General features: G+C 36.8%; 1 protein-coding gene across 1 annotated transcript in view; it reads left to right on the top strand.

Moving 5' to 3' along the window:
- Positions 1-24140, top strand: part of LOC121407396 — a 38799-nt gene that overhangs the window by 7298 nt on the left and 7361 nt on the right. Inside the window, exons 4-27 of the mRNA XM_041598451.1 lie at positions 948-1498; positions 1967-2449; positions 2903-3358; positions 3562-3749; positions 4464-4729; positions 5659-5823; positions 6290-6432; positions 7296-7397; positions 8347-8464; positions 8855-8961; positions 9899-9997; positions 10823-10895; positions 11657-11754; positions 12037-12238; positions 12602-12823; positions 14074-14348; positions 14949-15119; positions 16565-16684; positions 16868-17005; positions 17587-17754; positions 18010-18167; positions 19413-19582; positions 21903-21982; positions 23785-23976. Of these exons, the coding sequence (XP_041454385.1) occupies positions 948-1498; positions 1967-2449; positions 2903-3358; positions 3562-3749; positions 4464-4729; positions 5659-5823; positions 6290-6432; positions 7296-7397; positions 8347-8464; positions 8855-8961; positions 9899-9997; positions 10823-10895; positions 11657-11754; positions 12037-12238; positions 12602-12823; positions 14074-14348; positions 14949-15119; positions 16565-16684; positions 16868-17005; positions 17587-17754; positions 18010-18167; positions 19413-19582; positions 21903-21982; positions 23785-23976 (4745 nt within the window). The remainder of the gene's footprint in view (positions 1-947; positions 1499-1966; positions 2450-2902; positions 3359-3561; positions 3750-4463; positions 4730-5658; positions 5824-6289; positions 6433-7295; positions 7398-8346; positions 8465-8854; positions 8962-9898; positions 9998-10822; positions 10896-11656; positions 11755-12036; positions 12239-12601; positions 12824-14073; positions 14349-14948; positions 15120-16564; positions 16685-16867; positions 17006-17586; positions 17755-18009; positions 18168-19412; positions 19583-21902; positions 21983-23784; positions 23977-24140) is intronic.

The raw sequence follows: 24140 nt of genomic DNA, 5'->3' as shown, positions 1-24140 counted from the left end.
CTTTTGTTTATTATTTTATGAAATATGAAATATATTTTGATTTTCTCGTTATTGTCATGTGAAACAAAGTTTCATTCCTCCCTGAACACATGTAATTCCATTATTGTAAAATTTTGTGTTTAAAGCCAGGGGGTTCTAAATGTCAAATTTGTAAAAATTGAAATATTGTATAATTCATAATTCAAACAATAAAAAACAAAAGAAATAGTGAGTGAGTGACATCATCGACTCTCTCATTTGCATATCACTGAGTTGAGCATAGAACTGTTTTGTGAAAAATAAGCGAAACTTTAAAATGTCATAACTTTTTAGTTTATCCAATTTTGATGAAGCTTTCAGCATTAGTCAAGTTTGATTTTTCTTTATGTATCCAACTCAACTTTTTTCGGGGATGGACTTGTAGTAATAACTTAAAACTACATGTAGTGATCAAAATCCAAAGGCTGAGCACTATTCAAAATGATTTTATCAAAGATAAAATACAATGGAGGGGACAACTCTTTCAGCACAGCTTGTAACGAGTAGACTATAGAATCAAAGACAGTACTAAACTGGGGAACTGGGGAAAAAACAAAACTTCCAAAGTACAGTAGGCCTACTTAGCAAATAAACACACACGCAAAAAATAAAAGGCGGGGCAACTTATACCCAATAATAGGGATTATTCCAAGTGAAAAAGTTAATTAATCAACATCGTATCATGCCACAGTATAGAAGTAGGCAAATCCTAATTGAATCCGTCGTTTGAATGAACTTTAATTAGACATTAAAAAAAGACCGGAGAGATGGCAGAGATAAGAGCCGAACTGTGGAGGTCGGAATGGGAGCTCGGAAACCAAACATGAAAAAAATCCCGGAAAATAATGTAGAAATGATTGATGCAAAATGGAGTTGAGTTATTTCACTACTTGTGTTTATTTTGTTATCATCGAATTCTATATTCACAGCGGATCATGCCTGTATCGAGGCATCATCTTCAAACACCTATCCACTTTCATCGCTGACAGAAACCACTATGAATGTGAATGCAAAACACGGTGGGGGCACCGCCCTAATCCTAAATACCGTCGGGAGGGGAGAGCTGGATCACGACTTGGCGGAAATCGCTCTCCTCAGATGCGGTTTCGATGGTAACCATTACTCGACGAAGCAACTTGCCAAGGCCGGGGACCATAGCAGATTTTACGTGTGGAACGAGATTCGAACCGATAAGCAGGGTTTCGTCAAACCAGAACTGCTTTATGGGAAATCTCACACCACAATCTTGTCAAACATTTCCCGATTCGGTCATGGTGGTTGTGGGGTGGTGTTTGAGGGGTCAGAGGCCGTGTCGGAGGAGGGCAAATCGAGCATCATTCCGAGTCCAGTAATTCGAACAGCCGCTGATCTGGAAGGATCCTGTGCGCTGGTAATGTGCAGCGCTCCGCCGGACGAGTCGGGGGCGGTACCGAGTCAGGTATACCTCCTCCAGTTTCAACGAGATGGGGAACTAACGAAGGTGAGTTAAAATGATAAAATTTTTATGCTGGCCTATGGCCTATTGTGGATTTTCAAGGTGATGACTTGATTCAAACATCTATTTTTTTAAAAGATAGTCCTGTTTTTAATCTTCTACACAATTATTAATACATTTCGTCTGTCAGGAGGTTGACACTTGAAATTGTGTCATTCCCTCCTTTTTTCTCTTCCTCGCTTTTCCCTCTACCTCCCTCTCTCCATCTTTCTTTTCCTTTCTAGTATGAACTATCCCCTTCATCTCTCCTCCCAGGTATAGCTCCACACCTCCTTACTGTTTACTTCTTCCCCCTTATACTCTTTATATACTAAAGAGCTGAGAGATGTATTTTGCCAATTCTATACTCCCTATTGAGGTCATTTGAATTTACTTGATTTCTAATCTTATAAAATTTATCCATGTTTGATATAACTATGTCTTTGGCAATTCTTTCACACATTTCAAACCCAGATTCCTCTGTTGCCCAATGGAAGTGACTGCTGGTCTTTCGAATGCTCACCTTTAGAAAGCCCAGATCCTGAAAGCCCACCACCGGATAGCCCCACTCCTGAAAATACCACTCCTGACAGCCCTGCTCCAGAGAACCAACCTACAGACAGTCAAGAGAAAGAGAGTGCACAGGATAATGGGGTGGATCAAAAAAGCTCAGATCCCGATGGCCTGTCTCAAGAAAACCCAGATGCAGAAACTTCAGCCGCAGGTACCTTGCCTTCAGACAGCCTGAAGCAGGAGAATGCACTTGCAGAAGGTTCATCTGCAGATAGCACACTTCCAGAAGCCCTTCAAGAGAACCCATCCAAGGAAGGCCTGAAACAGAAATCTGTAGAAGTCTCAGGAAAGGAGGAGTCATCTGCAGGAAGCTTATCTCAGGAAATCTGTAAGGGAATCTCAAAGGAGACGTCAAAAGAAACATCCACAGAAACAACAGACAATGTAAGATGATCATTCATTAATCATTTGGCCAAGGATTTGACGACAGTTCATGTTTTATGTTAATGTAATACTAACATTTTTTGAAGAAATTTTGTGGATCAGCCTAACTGGCCTCTTCTTAAGATTTATATATTTTTTTATTTTAATTGAGAGAAGGTAAGAGGTGCAAAAATATGCTGGAATTAAGACTTATTGACATTTCTGTGATGACCTGTGAACTGAACTCTGAAAGTTCTCTGAATTCACATCTGACAATTTGGGGGATGATATTGTTCAGCAAATGGAAGAAAAGTGGTCTCATTCAAATCCTGAGAGGCCCTCTAAATATTCTGGTTGGTAACAACCTCAAGTATGTTTGTCTGTAATAGTAGCCTCCCAGTTAGTCAATCTGGTTTTTGATCCATTAGATCAGGAGTTCAAAATGTTTTTTTCCTTCTCTTATTCCTTCTCAAGATTCCTGAAGTGCCTGATGAAGTCAATAATGACAAAGGTGATAACAGTAATAGCAACAATAAGAGTGATGATGACGATGACGGTGATGACATTGATGATGACGAAGATGATAATGATGGAAGTGAAGATAGCTGTCCAAACTGGTGTGATGATAGTAGCGAAGGTGGCTGGTTCATAAGAACTCCTTCTGAGGAAAGCTTCAAGGCAAAGGAAGCAGCACTGGAAATGATAGGGCCACCCAACAGTCACTATGTGGTGCTTCACAACAAGAGTGCTACCTTTGCAGAGGCTCACCAGGACAAACCAAGAGGGAAGGTTGTCCATCTCCAGGAGTTTAGCGGGATCAACCCAACCACTCTCCTTGGGGATACCTCTAACTTTGTAGGCCGGTCCATGCTGGTCATGTGTTCTCATAGCTTACAGGAAGAAGACTCTACAACATCAGCTCTCTATCAGGTATCAAGATGAAAAAAATATATGTGTTGATGGAATAAATTATTTGTTTAATTATATAAGATATAGTTCTTGTATTTTGTGTTAGAGCATCAGATTATGAAGAATAGTAAATCAGTCAAAACACAATACTCAGTTAAATGGAGTTATAGACTTTGTTATGGCTTGTGTTCTCAAATTGCCTTGCACTGTTATTCTGTTTCAAGGTGACCCTGATGAAAGATCAACCAGGTGTTGCTTACATTGCTGGAATGTCTGGTGTCCTGCAATCTGCAGATGTGTGGACCATCACTATGACCGACAAGAAAGCCCTTCAGATTGTTGGACCTAAAGGGCCATGCCGCTATTCTCTATTCTCCAACATCCCAGAAGATATCAGCAATCCTAAAGATAGGTAAGGCTAATGTGTTTTATTGACCTTTTTCTCTTGAATTATTGAAAGAAAATCACATTTCTTGAAAACAGAATATCATAATCACTCGGTGGGAATTATTGCTTTTTTGCACCCTTGTATTATTTTGTGATGTTTTATCAAGACAAAAACATTCAATTTAATTCATTTTATTGTCATTTCAACAAATGAAAATATAACATTAAACTGTGCTCAAACTATATATACATAAGTACACAGAGTAGTGTATAAGAAAAAAGTATATTACATTTGGAACACATAACACAAATAAATACCTCAGAAACATAAATGATAATACATGTACATAAATAAAAATACCCATATACCTAGACAACTTGCGAGCTTCAAACATGCCCTCTTTGCCTGTTCAATCACAGTATGCTGCATGCTTGCTTCTGAACTTGGTTGCAAGCAATACTTTGACTTGGATACAAATGCAGACCTGTATCAATTAATAGTGACATATGGTTCCAATAAAAAATGGGTCAAGGTACTTTATTGAATATTCAACTGACAACAGCTGGACAATAGAACAAGCTGAGGGCCAGTCATTTTCAGTAAAAAAAAAAAAAAAAAAACATTGCTCTCTCATATCTGCACTTTACCCAAAATGGGTCAAATTTGAACTTGCATGTGTTGTATTGATTAATTTGGCAGCAGATATTAATTTTGCTCGTCTTTTGATTTTGGCTGCAGGTGTTTCCAAAATGGCTGCCTAGCGACAGGGGATTCAGAAACCATAGAGGGTGGCCTGATCATAGATGATGATAACTTGACCGTCTGGGTGGATTACATGACCAAGGTCTTGGTGACTTGTGATGGGGTCACTATCCAGGAGGTGGAGGGAGGAAACTGGTTGGAACAGCCAGACGGTAGATTGGCTTTCCAGAGGGCGTTGACTGTGAAGGAGAAGAGCCCAGGACTGAAGGTCTTTCGGGCATTTGCATTGCGTAAAGATATAAGTATGTATATCTCTTATTTGGAGAATGAGGTTTTAGCACATAATTGCTCATATTGCAATCTTTATTTTGTACCCTGCTGATTGCTTTTCATTATTTTTCATTATCAAATTTTGCTCACAATGTATCTTTTTTATAAGCCTGAAGATATGTAAAGCTGTTTTAGTAATAGATTTAGTTTGCTACTCTTGGATACTCTTGAAGTAAAGGGTAAATTCTCAAATTTGTTTTCTCATACATGCTCCCATTCATTCAACTATCAGTTGGAACTGATGAAGAAATAGGATTTTACTCTTATTTTTGTTTTGATCTTGGAAATCTGGCTTCTGCCATGGTCTTGGCCTTATGTATTTACAGAAATAAGGAATTCCCTTTCTTTCTGTGTTTTCTGTGATTCAGTGTGCAATCACATGGAGCTGATGTATCTGTAGAACTAGAGGATTCCCCTTATTCTTATAATTCATGTTCCTATCAGATGGATTTGAGATATCTCTACATCAAAGGCATTATTCCATATTAGATGGAGTTGATGTATCAATAGAACTAGGGGATTCCTCTTATTTCTATGCTATGTTTTTTGTTATTATTAGATGGAGTTGATGTATCAATAGAATTAGGGGATTCCCCTTATTTCTATGCTATGTTTCTTGTTACTATTAGATGGAGTTGATGTATCAATAGAATTAGGGGATTCCTCTTATTTCTATGCTATGTTTCTTGTTACTATTAGATGGAACTGATGTATCTAGGGGATTCCTCTTATTTCTGTGCTATGTTTCATGTTACTATTAGATGGAGTTGGTGTATCAATAGAATTAGGGGATTCCCCTTATTTCTATGCTATGTTTCATGTTACTATTAGATGGAGTTGGTGTATCAATAGAACTAGGGGATTCCTCTTATTTCTATGCTATGTTTCTTGTTACTATTAGATGGAGCTGATGTATCAATAGAACTAGGGGATTCCCCTCATCAGGTGATCAAGGAGCCTCCAGGGGTAGCCTATGCTTTGAACTGTGGTGGACCAGCATATGAAGCACTCAATGGAACTGTGTATATTGACACCCAGACTCAATTCAAAGCCATTGAAGCTGGTGGTAAGCGAATTTGTTGGTCATGAATAAATTTTCAAATTCATTATTTAAATTTTAAATCATATTTCAGTCTTGAATGTGATGAAAATATTTTTGATATATTTGTCTTACAAAACTTTGAAAGATTAAAAAAAATAGTTTTGAGGATTTATCATTTTGCTGACATATATTAATATACAAATAGCAAATATCCATGAGTGTGATGGTACAAGATTTGCATGTGGTGAAAGAAAGATGCTTGCCCCTCAGAAACTTGATATATTCATTGCCTGCTAGTCCAACCTGAATAAATAATTCCCCATTCTACTTTCTCAAAACCTGATATATTTGTATAATATGCCAACATTTGTAATCAAGCAATTTGAATTAACCAATATGATTTTCTTACTATGTTTGAAGGGATTTTTTTTTAATGAAGCTAAATCGGAAGAGTGAGGTATTTCATTCTTAATATTTTCTTATTTTATAGGACTTGACTGTATGCATAAGTTCAGTGCCCACACTGCACAAGACCGCAATCTGCACTCTCTCCTTGGAAGTACGTATGATTCCTATCTCTTCAGTTCGTACAACTGCACCCATGATGGCTTTTTCGATAAAATGACGTTTCCTGTGAGTAGATCCTTCTCCATCTTTTTCTTCTTCTTTTTCCTCTCCTCCATTTTGCAGTAAATTGATAACTAGAGGTACACCGTCCAAAAATGAAAATTGAAGCAAATACACATTTTTTTGGTTCTGTTTGAGAAAATCATATTTATCATGACAGATACAATATATTTGGTATCAAATTGCCCATCTATGAATAAATGACCACCATTTCATTAGTTTATGACAGCAATTTTAGTTTTCATTATCAAAGCAATATTTTCTAAGCAGCTCCCAGTTTACTCCTAGAAGATTCTGAATGCAGGCATATAATGCGTCTATATTCAGTTCCAGGTTTTTCCATTTTCAAGATGCCTGGCTCACTTCTACTAAAAACAGGGTTTTCACATCAGATTTTATTTTGCTCATTTTCCCTATCTAAAACCGAATGTGAAATTTCGCACCATTGCACGAATAAGAATATTCGCTATTCTAGTTGTGTTGTACAATGCCTCGGAATTTAGCAAAAATATGAAAAAACAAGAGTTTTTCCCTGCAGTAATCTATGAAAAGGGAGCAAAAAAATTGAAAGCAAAAAGCATAATCCCACAAGCGCACATGACCTTTGGCAGCATTGCGCATTTAGCCAGCAGGCTTATTGCACCTTCATTTTTACTGAGCGCAATGAATTGAATCGTATTGTGATGTCACCTCCTAAAGCCGTGCAACGGTACATTTTGGATGGTACGTCTTGCGTGCAACGGTACAAATGTTTGACATTCAGCCTCCCATTTGCTCGCGTACAACAAGCTAAGTAGGCGTTGTACAATATTTATCATGGCCATGGAATAGTGAAAGATCAAAATGAATGTATATTTTTGTTTTCCTAGTTACCATTGTCAACAGGAGACTACATGATGCGTCTGTATACAGTGGGAGGGTGGATGGCCAAGGGACTTATCCATTTTAACAATACAGAACTTACATCAAAGGTTTGTATCACCAAACAGAATTCAAGTCGATTCATGTTTTATGTAAAAACATATTGAAAATCCATATTTTATTGTTTGAAATAGACATGAAATGATATACTCTGAAAATTGGCTTTGCCCAATTGATCGTGAGCCCGGCAGCCGCTGTACAGTGCCAGATCGACGAGGCTCTATCCCTATAATTGTTGAATGCCAAACAGGGTAGCAGCAACTCCCATCTTTTGGTCTTACGCGGCTGGGGTTTGAACCCCTGACCTCGCGGTTGTGAGATGGACGCTCTACCGACTGAGCCAACACACCGGTACATTTCTTGCAGAAAGACTGAATTGCATACCCAGTGGATGCATTCCCTTATGAATGGGTTCCAGAAAGAAACATCCATAAATTTAAGTCCATTTTAGAAAGAGGAATGGGAACAGATAGGATGGATTAACCTGTCATCTATTGAACCAGATGACCTGTGTACAAAGCCTATGGAAATTATAAAATTCAGTATTCAACAGATCAATAAGTGGTTCAACTTTGTCAATGTTCCTTCTTAGGTAGCTTGGAACATGTCCATTCATTACTGATAAATCAGTTTGCCTACATTATTTGTTGCTATGCTGCCAATCCCTTCTCTTAATTAATCAAGAACAACAATGCTTTAAAAAGTTTTCATAAAATGTTTTCAAACAAGTCTATTCATTAAGCAAGGATGTTATTTGGAACTTTGCCCAAGGTATCATTAATATAGCACCAAACGATTGTACATATTCTGGATTCTACATTTGTTTTCAAATCATGAGAGGTTAAATAATGACTAGTCTTCATGCAAGGAATATTTTCTTGTTAAAGTTGATCAATATTTGGCAAGCGATCAAAGGAAATAGTTTAAAAATAGCAATTATTTTGTTTATTTTATGGTTTATTAAGTCTAGTTACATATCATTTTTGTATACTCCTTTAGGTTATTGAACAGTTGACGAGTGAAGACCACATCCACGCCGTGGGAACCACCGCAAAGACATGCGAAGTACCAATCACAGTTGAAGATGAGAAAGAAGCCACACTCTCCTTTCACACAAGTAAGTTCTTGGTTTATAGCATGGCTGCTGTGAGGGATGACTAAAGCTTAACTTGTGCTAGGTCTTTAGGCATCTTGAAAAACGTCTGATCTTTGTTTTTAAGAGGTAATCATATTGACCATCATTTTAATTTTAATCTTCCCAGAGCAGAGGAAACTATTTCAGGTTGGTTCCATGCATATAGGGTGTCAAACGTAAATTGCCCTACATTTTATAAAAATATAGATCAAATGGATAATTTTCCAAATCACACTATTTCTTACCAGCTTTGTAGAATCATCAAATCATTCCTTCAAACTCAGCAACATTTGTTTCATCAAAACATCTTATCTGTCCATCTTCCCCCCTAAAAAAAGAAATCAATCGTAACTTTTTTTTATTACTCACTAGATGGAGATGATGTCTGCTTGTCAGGAATCTTGGTGTACGACAAGAATTTCAAGGAGCCAACGCTTACCACTGAAGAGAAGCAGAAAGAAATGAAGATCAAACAAGAGGTTTGTTAAAAGGGAACATCCACGTCAGTGTCCAAACAGGACAACGTGACAAGAAAACTTGACCACATTCTGTGAATGAACACAATTTGTTTATATTGAGCCATAAAGATTGTGCAAAACATCAGAAAATGTTTGAAACTTCTAGATATTCTGTATGAATTAATTTGTATGCATCAGTATCTTGATTCCATTGCTAATTTACTGGAAATGATTGAATCCCATGAATTGGCAATGTGAGTGGTAGGAAATGTGGAAATTGCTGCTTTGTATGCATTTATAGCTGATTTGTTCCTGCTTAAGGCATACTAATTTGAGTTTTTATTCATTTTTTTGAACGAATTATTGAAGTTAAACAATTCAGCATTTAAAGAAGGATATTGATTTTACCATGTTGTCATGTAAAAAAACAATATAGTCTCTTTGGCTGCCTGTTTCTGACAGGATATATTATCAGATACGTTTTTCAAGGCTTTCATTGTCAACCCCACCTCACTCTCAGCAACAAAAAACAACATAATCTCTTCATTCTATAACTGCTCCTTGCTATGTCATTCCCAAATCCAGAAGAAAGAGCTGGTTTCAATTTATTTCAATCTCTGATTGCTACAAGTCTTTGGAACAAACTCCTGATCCCCTAACTCTACAAAACAGTGCCTCATTTGACCTTTTCAAACAGCATCATTATATATACACCTGTGTAGTTATGAAAGTGTACTTTATATCATCTAGAAAAGGCACTATATAAATCCAATTAGCAATATTATTATTATTGTTATGAAAAGTTTATGAAATAATGTTTTCAAGAGGTGAATGACCACTAGATGCTGAGTATGATGTTTTCATGTCAGAATTGTTGATCTGTAAAGAGAAGAAAACTCATATGTAAATAAGTTCTTTCCTTTGTGTTCTCTTGTCCAATTGATACCTTTCATTCCAGCTTGCTGACAAATTGCTTCCATTCAACCGTACATTCTCTCTGAAGGAGATGAAGATCGCTGGCTGGTCTCAAAACCTCCTTGAAAATGCATCAGGAGAGGTAAGTTGAAGGTCCGAGACTCTAAGATAAAAAAAATGATCTTTGTCAATGAATAGTGCAACAAGTTTCTCTTCTTTTGCTTTCCAAAGTCCAGAATAGGAGTCTGAGAAGATTTTCCAAACTAGCTCAGTAACACCATGAGTGGTCCTAGAACTGTCAATATCCTTCAGCAAGAATTTATTCAACATTCTGCTGCATCCAACCCAGGAGAGGTGAATGGGTACCATGGCAGGATGAAACCTTTTAATGTACTAAATGCTGCTCCAGCTGAAGCCAAGATTGTTGTATCTTGTGTCCTCTGAAAAATCACTAAAATAAATCCAACTATTAATATTATTCTGTAAGCAATTCTTTGTAAAAGTAATAATAACCTTGAAAGCCTTCAAAAGACTGCTTGAAGACTAGTGAAATTCTAAATTCTTTCTGATACCTGTGTCTTTGGAAAGATGACATAGCTAATATATATTGCTGATAGTATTTGATGTTCTTTTTCAGACTAATCCTTTTATTGCAATTTCAACTAGTAAATGCAGGGGGTGTTCATTGAAGTCTTCCAAAAATCCTGCCTAAATGCCAAACTCATGCACACATGTTATTTGATCTCATGGTTAATATGTCATATATACCTTTTCCAGTAAGCATGACCTAACCAATACAATGATGTGTTATATAAACACACAAAATTTGGAATTTTAGTGAACTTATAGTCTTTGAACATCTTTGTAAAACACCCCCTTGTATTATTTGGAATTTAAGTGAACTTTTAGTCTTTGAACATCTTTGTGAAGCACCCCCTTATATGATTTTTTTCTTCATTTGATATAGAATGGTGATATGAGTAACTGGAACTATAGTGGGGACTTCAAGGTCGATGATGGTGGGGACGGAACAGAGAAAAGTGAGTCAATTTGATGTGATTAAGCTAGTTTTCTATTTCCATTCTCATAACACAACATTGAGAAATACTACAGATTTTGGAAATATGTCTGAAATAAGTAGATATTGTTATGGTAGAGCGTTAAGAAACTTGGCATTTATTTTTAAAAAGTATATTACAGAATCTCTAATTAAGAACTTGAATGGTAGAATATCATCTCCTCCTATTGTAAAGTCATCAAAGCCTTTCAAATGCTCAGGGAGATATGCAAGTTTTTGCACTCACTGATACATCTATGACAAGCAGTCAGAAAAAGCATTTGCATGGTTGACATGATCTCCAAGAATTGCATCCAGCGCTTGGTAGATTTCGGTAGATATCTTGATTCTACATGACAATTGTGTATGTGAGAAATTATTTTCATGGACTATTTCTTTAGGCTCGTTTTGGGAACTTAGAGCTGTCATGTGACTGGAATTTAATAGCACAAACAGGCAACTCTGGCTCAGTCTAATATCTTGGGACCACAAAAATCGGTTTGACTTTGGTGAGGTTCGTGTAAGAAGATGTAATCAACACATGTTTTGCATATATTGTGTTATGCAAAGTTTTATTGAAAGTTTATTTTTGCAGAGTCTAGTTATATACTTGGTTGTTCTATTACGAGAGGCTCTAATTAGAATCTAACACTTAATGTAATCATCTTAACTGATTAATTGTGGAACTTTTGGATTTTTCCAACAAAGATGGTAAAGATATTAATATTTCATCTTGTATTTCAGAGTTTCTAACCTCCTTCATGGTATGCACCAAATCACAAGATGTTGATCTGTTACAGCATTTCTCACAGGAACATTTGGACTCTGCTCCTGAAATTCAGGTATCAATATCACTACATTTCCATGTGTACTCATCTAGTATTTCAATTTTTCTATATGAATATTATTTGATTGTAACTTCAGAAAGAAGTCTTATGTCCCCTCCCTCCTTAAAAGAAAATCTACCTTAAAAACCCCTTATTTTAGTCTCTCTTCTTTTTTGAAAATTACCTTTAGTAGAATTTGGTTCAAGTTCACCCATTGATTCTTTACCCTGAGGTAACTAATAGGTGATGTCTTTATTGGAAGCAAATGAGAATATATCCTTTCCCATATCCCCATAGGTATCTGAATCTTTCCATGAGGGTGGTTGCAAAGGCGGCTATTACAGCCTCACTGTGTCCCTCCTGGATGCAGATGACAAGGTAATTGCCACAAAGACCACTGGACGCAAGGGCAGCATCACTAATCCTGGCTGGATCAAGGAGAGTTTCACCTTCAAAGACTACGGACCAGGAGTCCGGACTGTCTCCTTTGAGAGTCATGGTGAGATTGTTGTGATGATTATTCTCTCATTGCAGCTAATCTCTCAGGGATCTAGTGCTTTTGCACTGTAGGATCAAATATTATATTTATTTCTTGTCCTTACCCTGTTGCATACTATATACAATTGACCCTTTTTAAAGTCTTTGAGAATAACAGAACTTGGTAGTCAAAGGTTAAAGTTTTCAAATATTATTTTGTGATTTATTTTCAAAGTCACAGGAAAACATGAGTTGGATTTCAAATCTCTTGCATGAATATTTTCATTTAAGTCATGAAATGTAGGACTTTTCAACAGTTTCGTGCCAATTATTATTTTACTTACAGTATGGAACCTAAAGCTTTTGACGTTTATTTTATGTGCAGGTGAGGACGATAAGAGCTGGGCTGGGTACTTTGGGTCCTGGATGTCTGGTGCTGCGTTGCGTGTCAAGAGTGAAATCAGCGCCGCAAGAGGAGACGAGTATTCGGATGTCGAGACCAGTACAGCCGAAGAGAGAAAGCAAGGTGTCACTTCCTTCTTACGCCAACTTCAGGAGGAACATCGGGATTCCTTGAAGTTCATGCTTAGCTCACCTGAAGATGATAGTAGGTATCTGAAAGATGTGCTCATTGTCACTTGCAGGAAACCTGATTTGTGCCATTTTTGTTGTCTCGCTTGAATGAAGTTTGGCAGAGACCTAGTAATCACTTTTCCTGTTGGTCTGTTCGAAAATGTTAAAGTTTTTGTTCAACTTGCTCTCATTTCTTTATGGTAATACCACATTTGTGTTCTTGAGGATGATAAGGTCAAGGGTCATCTAGGGGTCAAAAGATCATACTGGTATTATATATGTTACTAATCATGAAATCAGGTGAGACTTGTGGTTCTTGAACCACCTTTTTGACCACGTATCATTTCTTCTTTGTGTTCAGCCAATAAGGCAATTCCACACCCCTGAATCCTCCTTCCATCCTTCTGTCTCCTGTCTTCACCATCATAAAGCAAAATATTAAGTCATCTTTCAGTCCTACTACAGTTCTTGGTCTGAGTATCATCTTTTTGCCTTTAATATTTCCATCTCATCCTACACCTTTGTCTTGCAGCAGGTTTTTCCTGTAAATATGTGTCTTAATAACGTTTTGGCAATGATCAATCCTTATTTTCCCACTCTACCTCACTTCATGAACCACTCAAGCCACAATAATTTAGAACATATTTAGAACACATACAACTTTGCATATAAACCACAATAATTTAGAACACATTACAACTTTGCATATAAACTACAAAACAGAGACGTATTATTTCAGATAGGTCCCAATTAAAGGAGGTGATATGTAGCTCTTTAGAATTGCCTGTTTGCTATTGCTGTTCTGATGGTCTTCGGCAGATTTCTTTCTTCATTCTCTGCAATCACTCTATCTGTCCATCTTATTCTTTCCCTTGTTGAAAATAATTCTGGACGTTGAATAAGGGTTACAAATGGCTGATCTCAGGAAGATTATTCTTAGGTACTTTGTCAAGAGTTTCTGGCTGTTCTTTGAGCAGGAATTTCACAGTAAAGGCACTATATGTCTTTTCATTGTTTTGTCTAAGATGAAGTGTGAGAATTGGTAATGAAATGTCACTTGTAGGATTCCCGCATGAAAGAATGGTTCTGACCTTTGACAAGGTACCTTGTCCTAAAGAGGCCTTAATGTTCAAAACAACAGATGACTGTCAATGTTAAGTATTAATCGTGAGCTATGTATACTTTGCTTATTTGACTTCTGGGACCGAAAAGACCTTGTACAACGCCTTTATATGAATTGCAGAATCAAATGGTTAACAAGTCAATGTGAATTTTCTTCTGAAGATGAACCTGTTAAGCAAGTGGAGGTCAAACAGCAAGAGAATGTCCCACCCGTCGTTGTTAAAAAGAAGCCAGTGAAGCGCGAGATCCGAGTCTTTGTATCGAGCACGTTCCGAGACTTTGAGGAGGAAAGAGAGATGATCATCAAGAAGGTCTTCCGTGAGCTAAATCGACTTTGTCTAGATCGGGGAGTCTTCTTCACTTACGTTGACCTTCGTTGGGGAATCACTGAGATGCAAACTAAAAGTGGAAGAACCATTGAGATTTGTTTGAGAGAGGTAACTAGATTAAATTTAAAGCAAGGAATTATAGAATTACGTTATAGATTTTCTGTTTGCTTTTTATTCTTCTCTTTGAAAAAAGCCCACCAGTATTGAGATCTAAACTTCGTGATATTCTGGCTGCTAGTAAGGATGTTATTGATGGGAGAGTTGTGATAGTGTTGATGATGACGACAACAACAATGATGATGATGACAGAGATGATGTTAATGACCACAATGATGATGATGTAGACAATGATGATGATAACGGTGCCAATGATGATATGACGATAACAACAATGGCAATAATGATGTGATGACAATGCTGGTGATGATGATGATGATGATGAAGAGGAGGAAGCTATAGTTAAAACAATAATTCTACCTTTATTAACACAAAGTGATAGTACATCAAACTAATGTGAGAGCATTGATCAGTCTAGAGATGATTTTGTTGATGTGGCTGTAACAGTATTTTGATTGCGATGTATATGTTGATGGTGATATTAATTGATATAGAGATAATGGTCATTTCATTGGTATATATTCTCATGAAAGATTTTTTGAAGTTGGATGATTTAATACAACCCTAACTTTTATTGACCCTATGATACAGATTGACAAGTGTCGTCCATACTTCATTTGCATGATGGGAGATCGGTTTGGTTGGAGCCAGTCCCAGAAGTTCAAAGATGACCTCCTAGACAAGAGCTATGACACTGTTGTTGAAGCCTACCGTCACTTTAAGTGGGTAGAGGAATTCCGATATAACTCAAGTGTCACACAGGTAATTGATGCTCTAGACTAATGCACTGCATTCCAGAAAAATTGAAACTTACAAACAAATTGCTATTATCTTGTTTCGTTTAGAAGTAAGCTCTACATGTACATCTGTTGAAAGTTTTCAATCTTAGGATATTCAAGTGAAGCCATATCATCCTGATTGTCACATGGACTCCTAGAAATGTTGATGAGTTTACCCCAAAAGTTCCTGCTTGTTTTAAGGCTTTCTGATTTAAATATTGATCTTCTTTGTTTGATTGTGTGTATTCAATTCAGAATATTTTTCTTGAAAGATTATTTCCTCCGGCAGGGTTGTTTGTGAATGATTTGAAGGCACAGAACAGAAACATTATAAGTGAACATCGGTGAACATGAATGTTATATTTATTTTGGTGTCAAATCAAATTTAATTTGAAAATCAATTGTAAGATTATTCTTAACTTACTTGGACATAGGCTTTTACAAGCTTTTTCTTGCCATGTGATGTGATTGATTTCACTGTCTTGTTTTTAGCAGGCACCTATAGTATATTGAGTCAGTAAAATAAAACCTAAAAAATTGACAATTAAATGAAGTCCTTGTCCTGAAAGAGCATTTTCTCTCAAATATTTTAAGACCATTTTGAAGGGGTGTATATTTGATAATCATCAGGTATTCTAGCTTTGCTGTCATATCTTGCTTTGGCACAGATCTAATTCTGCATTACTTGTGATTATCCGAGCATAAGCACATACCACATAAAAATGGTATCATATTACTAAGGAGATGATATCCTACTCAGGACATATGTGTTTCTGTCTCGCCTGCATAGCAGAGTGAGACTACATGCGCTGCTTTTCCAACAGCGGTGGCGTTGTTCTCAAAAATAAAATCTTAACCAAGGTTAAATTTTTGAAATGTTTTCATTACTTTAAAATATTATGAATTAGTTCATGAAACTTGGACTTAGGGAAATAGTGTAACACTAAACATCCTGTGAAGGTTTCAGGTCACATGAAGAAGGTCATAGGTCATTTAAGACCAATAAACTTTGGACATGTTGGGGGTATTTGTAGAATTACCATAACTTTGAAAGTTTATGGATGCAGTTTATGAAAAGTGGACATAAGGGTAATTAAGTAGCACTGATCATCTTGCATTAGTCTTAGGTCACATGATCAAAGAAGTCAAAGGTCATTCAAGGTTGAGTAATTTATTATCATACAAATTGTGCTTTTTGTGAATAATTGTTGTTTTCGAAGTCGGCACTGCTGCTATATTGAATCGCGTAATGCAGTTGAGACCTCCATAGGCGTTCCACTTGCTTTCCTTATTCATCAAAATTTTTTAATTGAATTGGGATTTTTTAGATTTAAAGTTTTTTCACTTACTAAGTATAGATAATGATGCATGTGTAGGCCTGTGTATAAAAATAACAAATAAAAGGAATTTAATCTATTACAAATTCAGCTGGAGGTGATGTATGGAGCGATGAGAGAACACAAAGAAATCAAGAAGGAACGCATCTTCTTCTATCTTCGGAAGCCAAGAGTGAAGAGAGAGGACCTTCCACCTCCTGTAGAGACCGAAGTAAGTTTTATCTCTTCTCATTAGTTCTTGAAGAATGAAGCATTATAGGGAAAATACTGGCAACATTTCTTCAAATCTCTTTCAAAATGATCATCCACTTATCATATTTTGTTCTTTCTTTAACAAAGTAAAGTGAGATATGACAAAGTTTGCACCAGTGAGATGTTTCTTTTCATTTTACAGGAGGAGAGAAAGAATGTAAAAGGAGAGACCCAGTGGCACTATGATCTCCAGCACAAGCTTAGGAACATGGTGGTAGAGTCTGGACACACCTACAGAGGCTACGAGAGTGCAGTGGAAGCTTCAACAATGATCAAGGAGGTTAGTGACTTCATTAAGATATTCATCGGAAATGACCTATAGAGACTCTTACTTTCATTGCTAATGAACTTAAAGCATGGGTTTTAAGGCCGAGCCATACCCAAGTACTTACACCAAATGTAATTTCAGTGTATGTTGATGTTTATATATATTTGAACTCCTTATGTTCTAATTAGCATTGTAAAGCCATACTCCAACTGAATGGTCCCTGTGGCACAGAATATAGGAATTGCAGAATTCATCATTCAAATGGTCAACACATTGCCATCTGGAAATGATTGCTGGTCCCTGTACAAGCCTGTAAAAATTACCGCATCAGTTGTCAATGGGTTAACTTTATTCTTAATCATTTTTGGTTGTGTCTATTAGTAACCCCTTCTAATCCTCTCATTATTTTAATTATATTAGAATGTTATTTCAAAATTCTATTAGATCTTGCATAGAATGAGGTTACCACTACATGTATATCTAATTCTATTCTTTGTGAATAATTGGATACAATCGGAGTAATTTAAAAAGTTGTTCAGACATTATTATCACCTGTTGTAGCTGTATAACCTGACATATCATTTTAATCTTAGGATTTGGTTAAGTGCATCAATGATGATTTCCCGCCCGGTACCAACCTGACTGCCCTACAGAGAGAGTCTGAAGCCCACGATGCCTTCGCCAACGCGAGACGACGCGTATACATCGGACGACAAGAATACTTTGATTACATCGACAACTACTTTGCTCAGAAACCCAAGGTAAGGAGGTTGATTGAAGAAGACTGCAGAACAATAGCAATATTGACCAGAGATTTCACAAACAACTCTGCATTCTTTTAAATGAAGTAGTTTAAATAGAACATTTGAAATAACCTTCCAACATTTAAGGAGCTCAGTGCATGAAAAAGAATATTAACATAACTTGTAGTGACTTATTTTTTCTTGAGATGCTTTGTTTCCCAATTTCATGCGTGTTTGTTCTTTTTTGTTCCTTTTTTCTGTGTATCTATGTAGGTGCCTCTGACTATCATTGGAGAATCTGGATCTGGTAAGTCTGCCCTTGTTGCCAATTGGTGCGGTCGTTTTGAAGAGAAGAACCCAGGAGTATTCCTCTTCAAACATTTCATCGGGAGCTCTGCAGAAAGTGCTTCTCACATGAATCTCCTTAGAAGGTAATAATTATATAATATTGACTGGCCTTGAGGGGAACATCAAATATATTGCCAGCAAATGAATCATATTGGCCTGAGTCTTTAGACGAGGGCAATATGGGTCATTTAAGGGCAATATATTTGATGTTCCCCGAAAGAAGAGCCAGTCAATATTTTTATTATCATCCAAATCAGATATCTAGAGCAAAAATCATGATAATGGGGATATTTCTTTTAAAAATAGAGTTCTGTTGTGTCATGTTAATATCGGTCTAGGCTCTGCACTTTACCATTATGACGTACTTGCAAGCGCTCGGATTCAGCGTTGTCTTTATTATGACGTATATTGTTGGTGGGCAGATCCTTATGAAGCGTATCTCTTTATACGCATCCACAAATTCCCGGATGTGAGACCAGGGAAAATACAAAGGTATATTTTGCTTCGTCTCTGCATGCAAAGTAAATACGCGCACTGAGACTGAGGAAAATACAAACAATATACCTACCCTTCCAGGGCAATACGGTTTTGTAAATGACCAGCTCAGATGTCTGATACGGGTGATAATAAAGAAAACGGACCCTGTTTCATCAAAATTTTTATTTCGATATCGAATGATTGAATTATTTGATGTTTTAACCAACAGCCAGTTATATTGTTTCATCTGTGCAGCTTATGAAAGAAATTGATAGCTTACCTTTCATATAGTTTTGTGTAACAGTTTCAGAACAGTTCCTTATCCCACTGCTGCCACCATCTAATGAAGAGATAAGGTTTTTTAACAAGCTCTGTTTGTTAGTTTAAATTGTAGAAAAAAATATGTCTCAAAGTGATTTGGACAGGTTATTTATAATTCACCTTAAAAGCTGATGCTTGCTGTAAATTATTGAAAGTGATACAATGATAACAACTTAATGGAGGAATGTTGTCCTTAAAAATATATCTGTTTTGTCATCTTAACAAATTTGAAAGTTCAAAGTATAAATGTCTTTTGTTAGTGACATTTTTGCTTGATAGCATGAAAAGGAATTGTCAAATTTAACAAATGCCAGGGACTATATACCTGTGTTTTATCAATTTAGCAATTTAAGGAGAGAATTAGAACCTTAACCTGGAATACTTTTACATTAAGATTGCTTGGTGAAACAGTTCTTCAACCTTGACCTTGAAATACTAACCTCTGATAGAAACCTGGTCATTGACCTACGATCACGGCTTAATATCGCCGGCAATAGGTCATGATTGTTATCCTTATTGTTTTTATTTAGACTGTATGGTGAGATGAAGCAGTTCTTCAGCCTTGAACTTGAAATACCAACATCTGACAGAAACTTGGTCATTGACCTTCCATCATGGCTTAGTATCGCCAGCAATAGGTCAAAGGTCATGATCGTCCTGGATGCATTGAATCAGCTGGACAGTGGAGCAGGAGGAAGTGGTATGTTTCAGGCCCCCATTTAAAAAAGAGTTTTAATGATGTATAACTTTGTTACTATGGCAACAACCACAATAATAAGGCTTAGCAACCAATCACAATCAAGGATTCTCTGATAATTTGCATAAAAATGGGAAAATGGTATAAGTCTTTGTGACACCAGGTCCTGGTCTCTCAAGTTGTCTCATCGAGCTAGGAAATAGTAGCTCACTTTTTGTGTTCATAGTTGTAAGAGAAAGCAATATTTTTTTTCCAGGCTTATCAGCTGTAGATCTACCTGTATTTAATTAATGCAGCTAAGTCTTATATTAGGCACCTTTCGCAAACCTCTACAACGCAAGATTAGAGTGGGGTAACTCAAAAGTTAACGATTAATCATAGACTTGATTTTCTAGATTGATTGTACATTACAGTCAATACAATCAAACGTCGAAAACTGTTCTACAGTCATTGCCAAGCTTAGTGTTACAGGCCCTATAGATCTTGCTTTTCGTGTGCAAAGCTCTTTCATATGATACCAGCATGCCATGCCATGCCATTTGCCTGCCTGAGCTCGCAGCAGGATCATGGCTATGACTCAAGCTGGCTGGAGACATACGAAATGTAGATAATGACATGGATAAGAAAGTGGTTTTTCAAACAAATCGAGTACATATTGAGTAAGGAAAAATTTACCGAATTAAGGCTTAGATATAGATCATTACAGTCCATCGAATCGATATTGCATTTAATGTGCATTATTTGTGGATCACTGGCAATTGATTCCATGGGTCAGATCACCTCTCAAGCCGAATCATTTCGTATGCGTTGACATGTACACAGCATGCAACAGGCCATAAACCGTCTAAATTTGCGGAGTTTTTTTTCTTTTGCCTGCACCTTCTACACAAACGATATGCCTCTAGCACACAATGTAATGGGCAGTATGTTTTACTTTTCCGCAGAAATGGGGGGTTTGCCAGGGGGTACACTTCCATTGATGAGTGGATACCAGGCGCGACCATGGGGTTTCGAAAAGCACCCTAAACAAGGGAAGGTCTTTTCCAGATTATGAAAATGCATCTCTCAACAAGTATTTGGGTTGTGACACCCTACAAGTAGTGGAAATATATCCCCTTTTCAGTATTTTAATCATCGTTTTTCACACCCTCATAACGCTACATAGGCCTATACGTAACGTACTTACTCTTTCCCTTTTTACGTGTGGTCGCGCCTGGTATCTACCATTCAACGGATGTGGGTCCCCCGGTGGCCTCTCGAGCTCTGGGAAGAGCCAAATTTGGATTTGGAAAGTCGTCCTAAATCGGATATATCGCTGTTACCATAGTAGCAACCAGAATTTTGCACACGAAACGCAAATTGAATGTTTCCGTTCCAGATGCGAAACGAAAAAAAAATCTCATGTCACACAATTTGCATTACAGGACGGAGTTTTACGACCATGACAACGGCCCAAAAGTCTCTTCCAAAATGAACTACCATCCTAAATAAGCGTGCGCGTCCTCAAACGAAAGGTCGGGATTATCAGTCTTTTGTGCAACTTCAAAAATGTTTTATGTGCAATATTTGAACACTATGGCCCGTATTCTGAAGTCAGGTTTCAAAAATTCTGTTTATATTGTATATTTTGTATGTTTACTATTTTGTTTCATTTTGCTTTCCTAATGAAGAAAAATACTTCAGTTATCATTCCCAGATAATTATGAATAATTTGGATGTCATTTGACTTAATAAATTAATGTGTGCTGTGAGGAATTTGTGCTCCAATTGGCTCTCCATAGTTAAACCACAACTCTAAATCAGGGTTTAATTTAAACCTGAGTTCAGAATATGGGCCTATGAGTTGTGGAGCTTCTGAATTAAGGGGTCTTTGCAAGAAACTTGCAACTAAGAGTATATATATCAATATAATGTGCTATTAATTGTAAATTTGTTGTAGAATTTGCAATTGATTGCAAATATTTTCTTTCAACACCTTAGCTTCAAGGTTAATCCATAGTGAAGACAATAACAAACGTTTGTTTTGAATTTACAATCTTAAATGAAACTCACAAATATAATGTTTTTTTTGTTGGTTCATTACAATATCACATAGTATTTAATGGTGATATCATTGAGATCTGTTTATTCCTTTTATAATAATTTTCCTTCCAGAATTACATAATCATGGTATGTCTAGTTCACATTGATGGAGAATTCTTTTACAATCAGGAGAAAAGAATGCTTGTTGAAGAAATTGTAAAGCACATTTTTCATTTCAGTTTGTTTTATTGAGGTGAGGTATATTAATTAGCATCTCACTGTTATATTTGATTTTGTTTAGGTGATGAGAAGAGTCTGACATGGCTGCCACAAACATTGCCTAACAATGTACAGATGCTGCTTTCTACACTTCCTGGAGAGGTTTGTTGACTAATGTTTTTCAATCACAATTTTAGGTTTCTTGAAACATGATAATGGGGGCAACAAGCTAACCAAAGGCACGAGTATCGTGATAATCTTTATGATTTTCAAGCACATTTAGTGTTGGGACACTAGCTGTTATTACGATTAGGCTGGCTATTTTCATCTCTACACCCGCTGGAGAGATGTGTATTCTATTCATAATTTTGGAGGTCATAATAATAATAATCCGCTTTTATATAGTGCTTCATACATCGTAATGACATGTCTAAGTGCTTTACAGATATATTATTAGCCCGGTCATTGGTTCCAATCAGTCATTCCCACACACAATGTGTGCATATCATCCACTCCTTGGGGAGTATTCCAGTCAGTCGCTGGCGAGGCGCACATAGTATTGGACAAGTTATAATGAGATGTTGTTTGAAGGTTTGCATGGTGGCATGTACTATTGCTGATGTGGTTTACGGTACACCATGTGGAGTGTTATAGAAACAGTGGATAGAAGAAGAGAAGAAGTGGATAGGCGAGAAAGTGGAGATTTGAGAATAGAGTATTCTTTCTTGAAAATAGTCCTGAAAAGGACTGTAAACCAGAATGAATGTTGAGTGAGAACAGCTTGAGTAGTAGAGCTGATGAGGAGATGCTGGCTTGAGTCAACCTGTCCGAAACGTCGAGTCTCTCTACTACTCATCATCTCTATTCGCCGACTCAAGCCAGCATCTCCTCATCAGCTCTACTACTCAAGCTGTTCTCACTCAAGATTCATTCTGGTTTACAGTCCTTTCCAGGACTATTTTCAAGAAAGAATACTCTATTCTCAAATCTCCACTTTCTCGCCTATCCACTTCTTCTCTTCTTCTATCCACTGTTTCTATAACACTCCACATGGTGTACCGTAAACCACATCAGCAATAAGTTATAATGACTTTTACATCCTACTGGGTACCCATTTAGCACCTGGGTTGAGAGTGGCAAAGGGTGGATTAACGCCTTGCCAAAGGACGCCAGACATTATAAAATATGGTGGGAGTCAGTATGCCACCAAGTTTCTGAATATACTAGTGATAATGATGATGATAATAGGTGCTCAAGCATTCAAGGAATTCCTTCCTACCAGAATCCCAATAACTACACCTGTGTGGAGAATGGCAACATCAGCATCTCAACTATTAATCATTTTTAAGCAAATCATTACCAAGGTCCTTATTGGTAGAATGTGATATTAAGTCCATTTTGTGTTTATTTATTCATTGAATTCTACTTTTTTGTTATTTTTTATATATTATAATAATGATAATAATTGTATTATTAACATTCTTTCTTGAAGGGGGTCAGATGTAAATGTTCTAGCAGTGGCAGATCAGTTCAGCTAAAACACATAGTTTAGTGGGGGTCAGTATTGTGCACAAACAGTATGGCCCATGTACTGGTATCAATAATATTAGGTCCATGTACATGTATATAGAACATATAATCTATTGCACTTAACACTTGGTATCATATAGGTGCTAGGCATTCAAAGATTAAATCATACTGGGTGAACGATTCACCTAATTAGCTGGGTCGGCTGCGTGCAGCCAGTGAGAATATATTGTTTGCTGAATTGAATGAAAGTCTAAAGTAGGATTTTAACCCACAACCTTCTGATGAAAAGGCAAGAGTTTTGAACCAGCACACCAAGACCCAGCCATACATACCTAATCCGGTGAGATCTGCCACTGAATGATGGAAGTATTCCTTCATTTAAAACAAGAAAGACTCCCAATTTGTACTTACGTGGTTCTTCTCATCTCATCTAGACTCAGGATGTGATTGAGTTGTCCGGATGGCCGATGTACAAGATCGAAGGTCTGCAAGAAAACGAGAAACTGAACATCATCACTGGCTATATGAATCTGTATGGCAAAACTCTCAACAAAGAACAAACAGATCTCATCATCAACGCTAAACAGAGCTCTAATCCTCTCTATCTCAAGGCTCTACTAGATGAGGTATTGTATATACTTTACAATTTTGCAATTGAGTATAAGAATAATTCAAGTCCATGATTGCTCATTTTGAGTTAATTAAGAAAAACAGAATTATGTTTGTGTATGGCCCATCAGGATTATTGTCTGTTTCTCATTCATTTTGGGCAATTTTGATGAAATTCTGG

Source organism: Lytechinus variegatus, chromosome 2 (assembly GCF_018143015.1).
Source record: "Lytechinus variegatus isolate NC3 chromosome 2, Lvar_3.0, whole genome shotgun sequence".
Classification (NCBI taxonomy): Eukaryota; Metazoa; Echinodermata; class Echinoidea; order Temnopleuroida; family Toxopneustidae; genus Lytechinus; species Lytechinus variegatus.
This window is presented reverse-complemented; position numbering and strand designations above follow the sequence as displayed.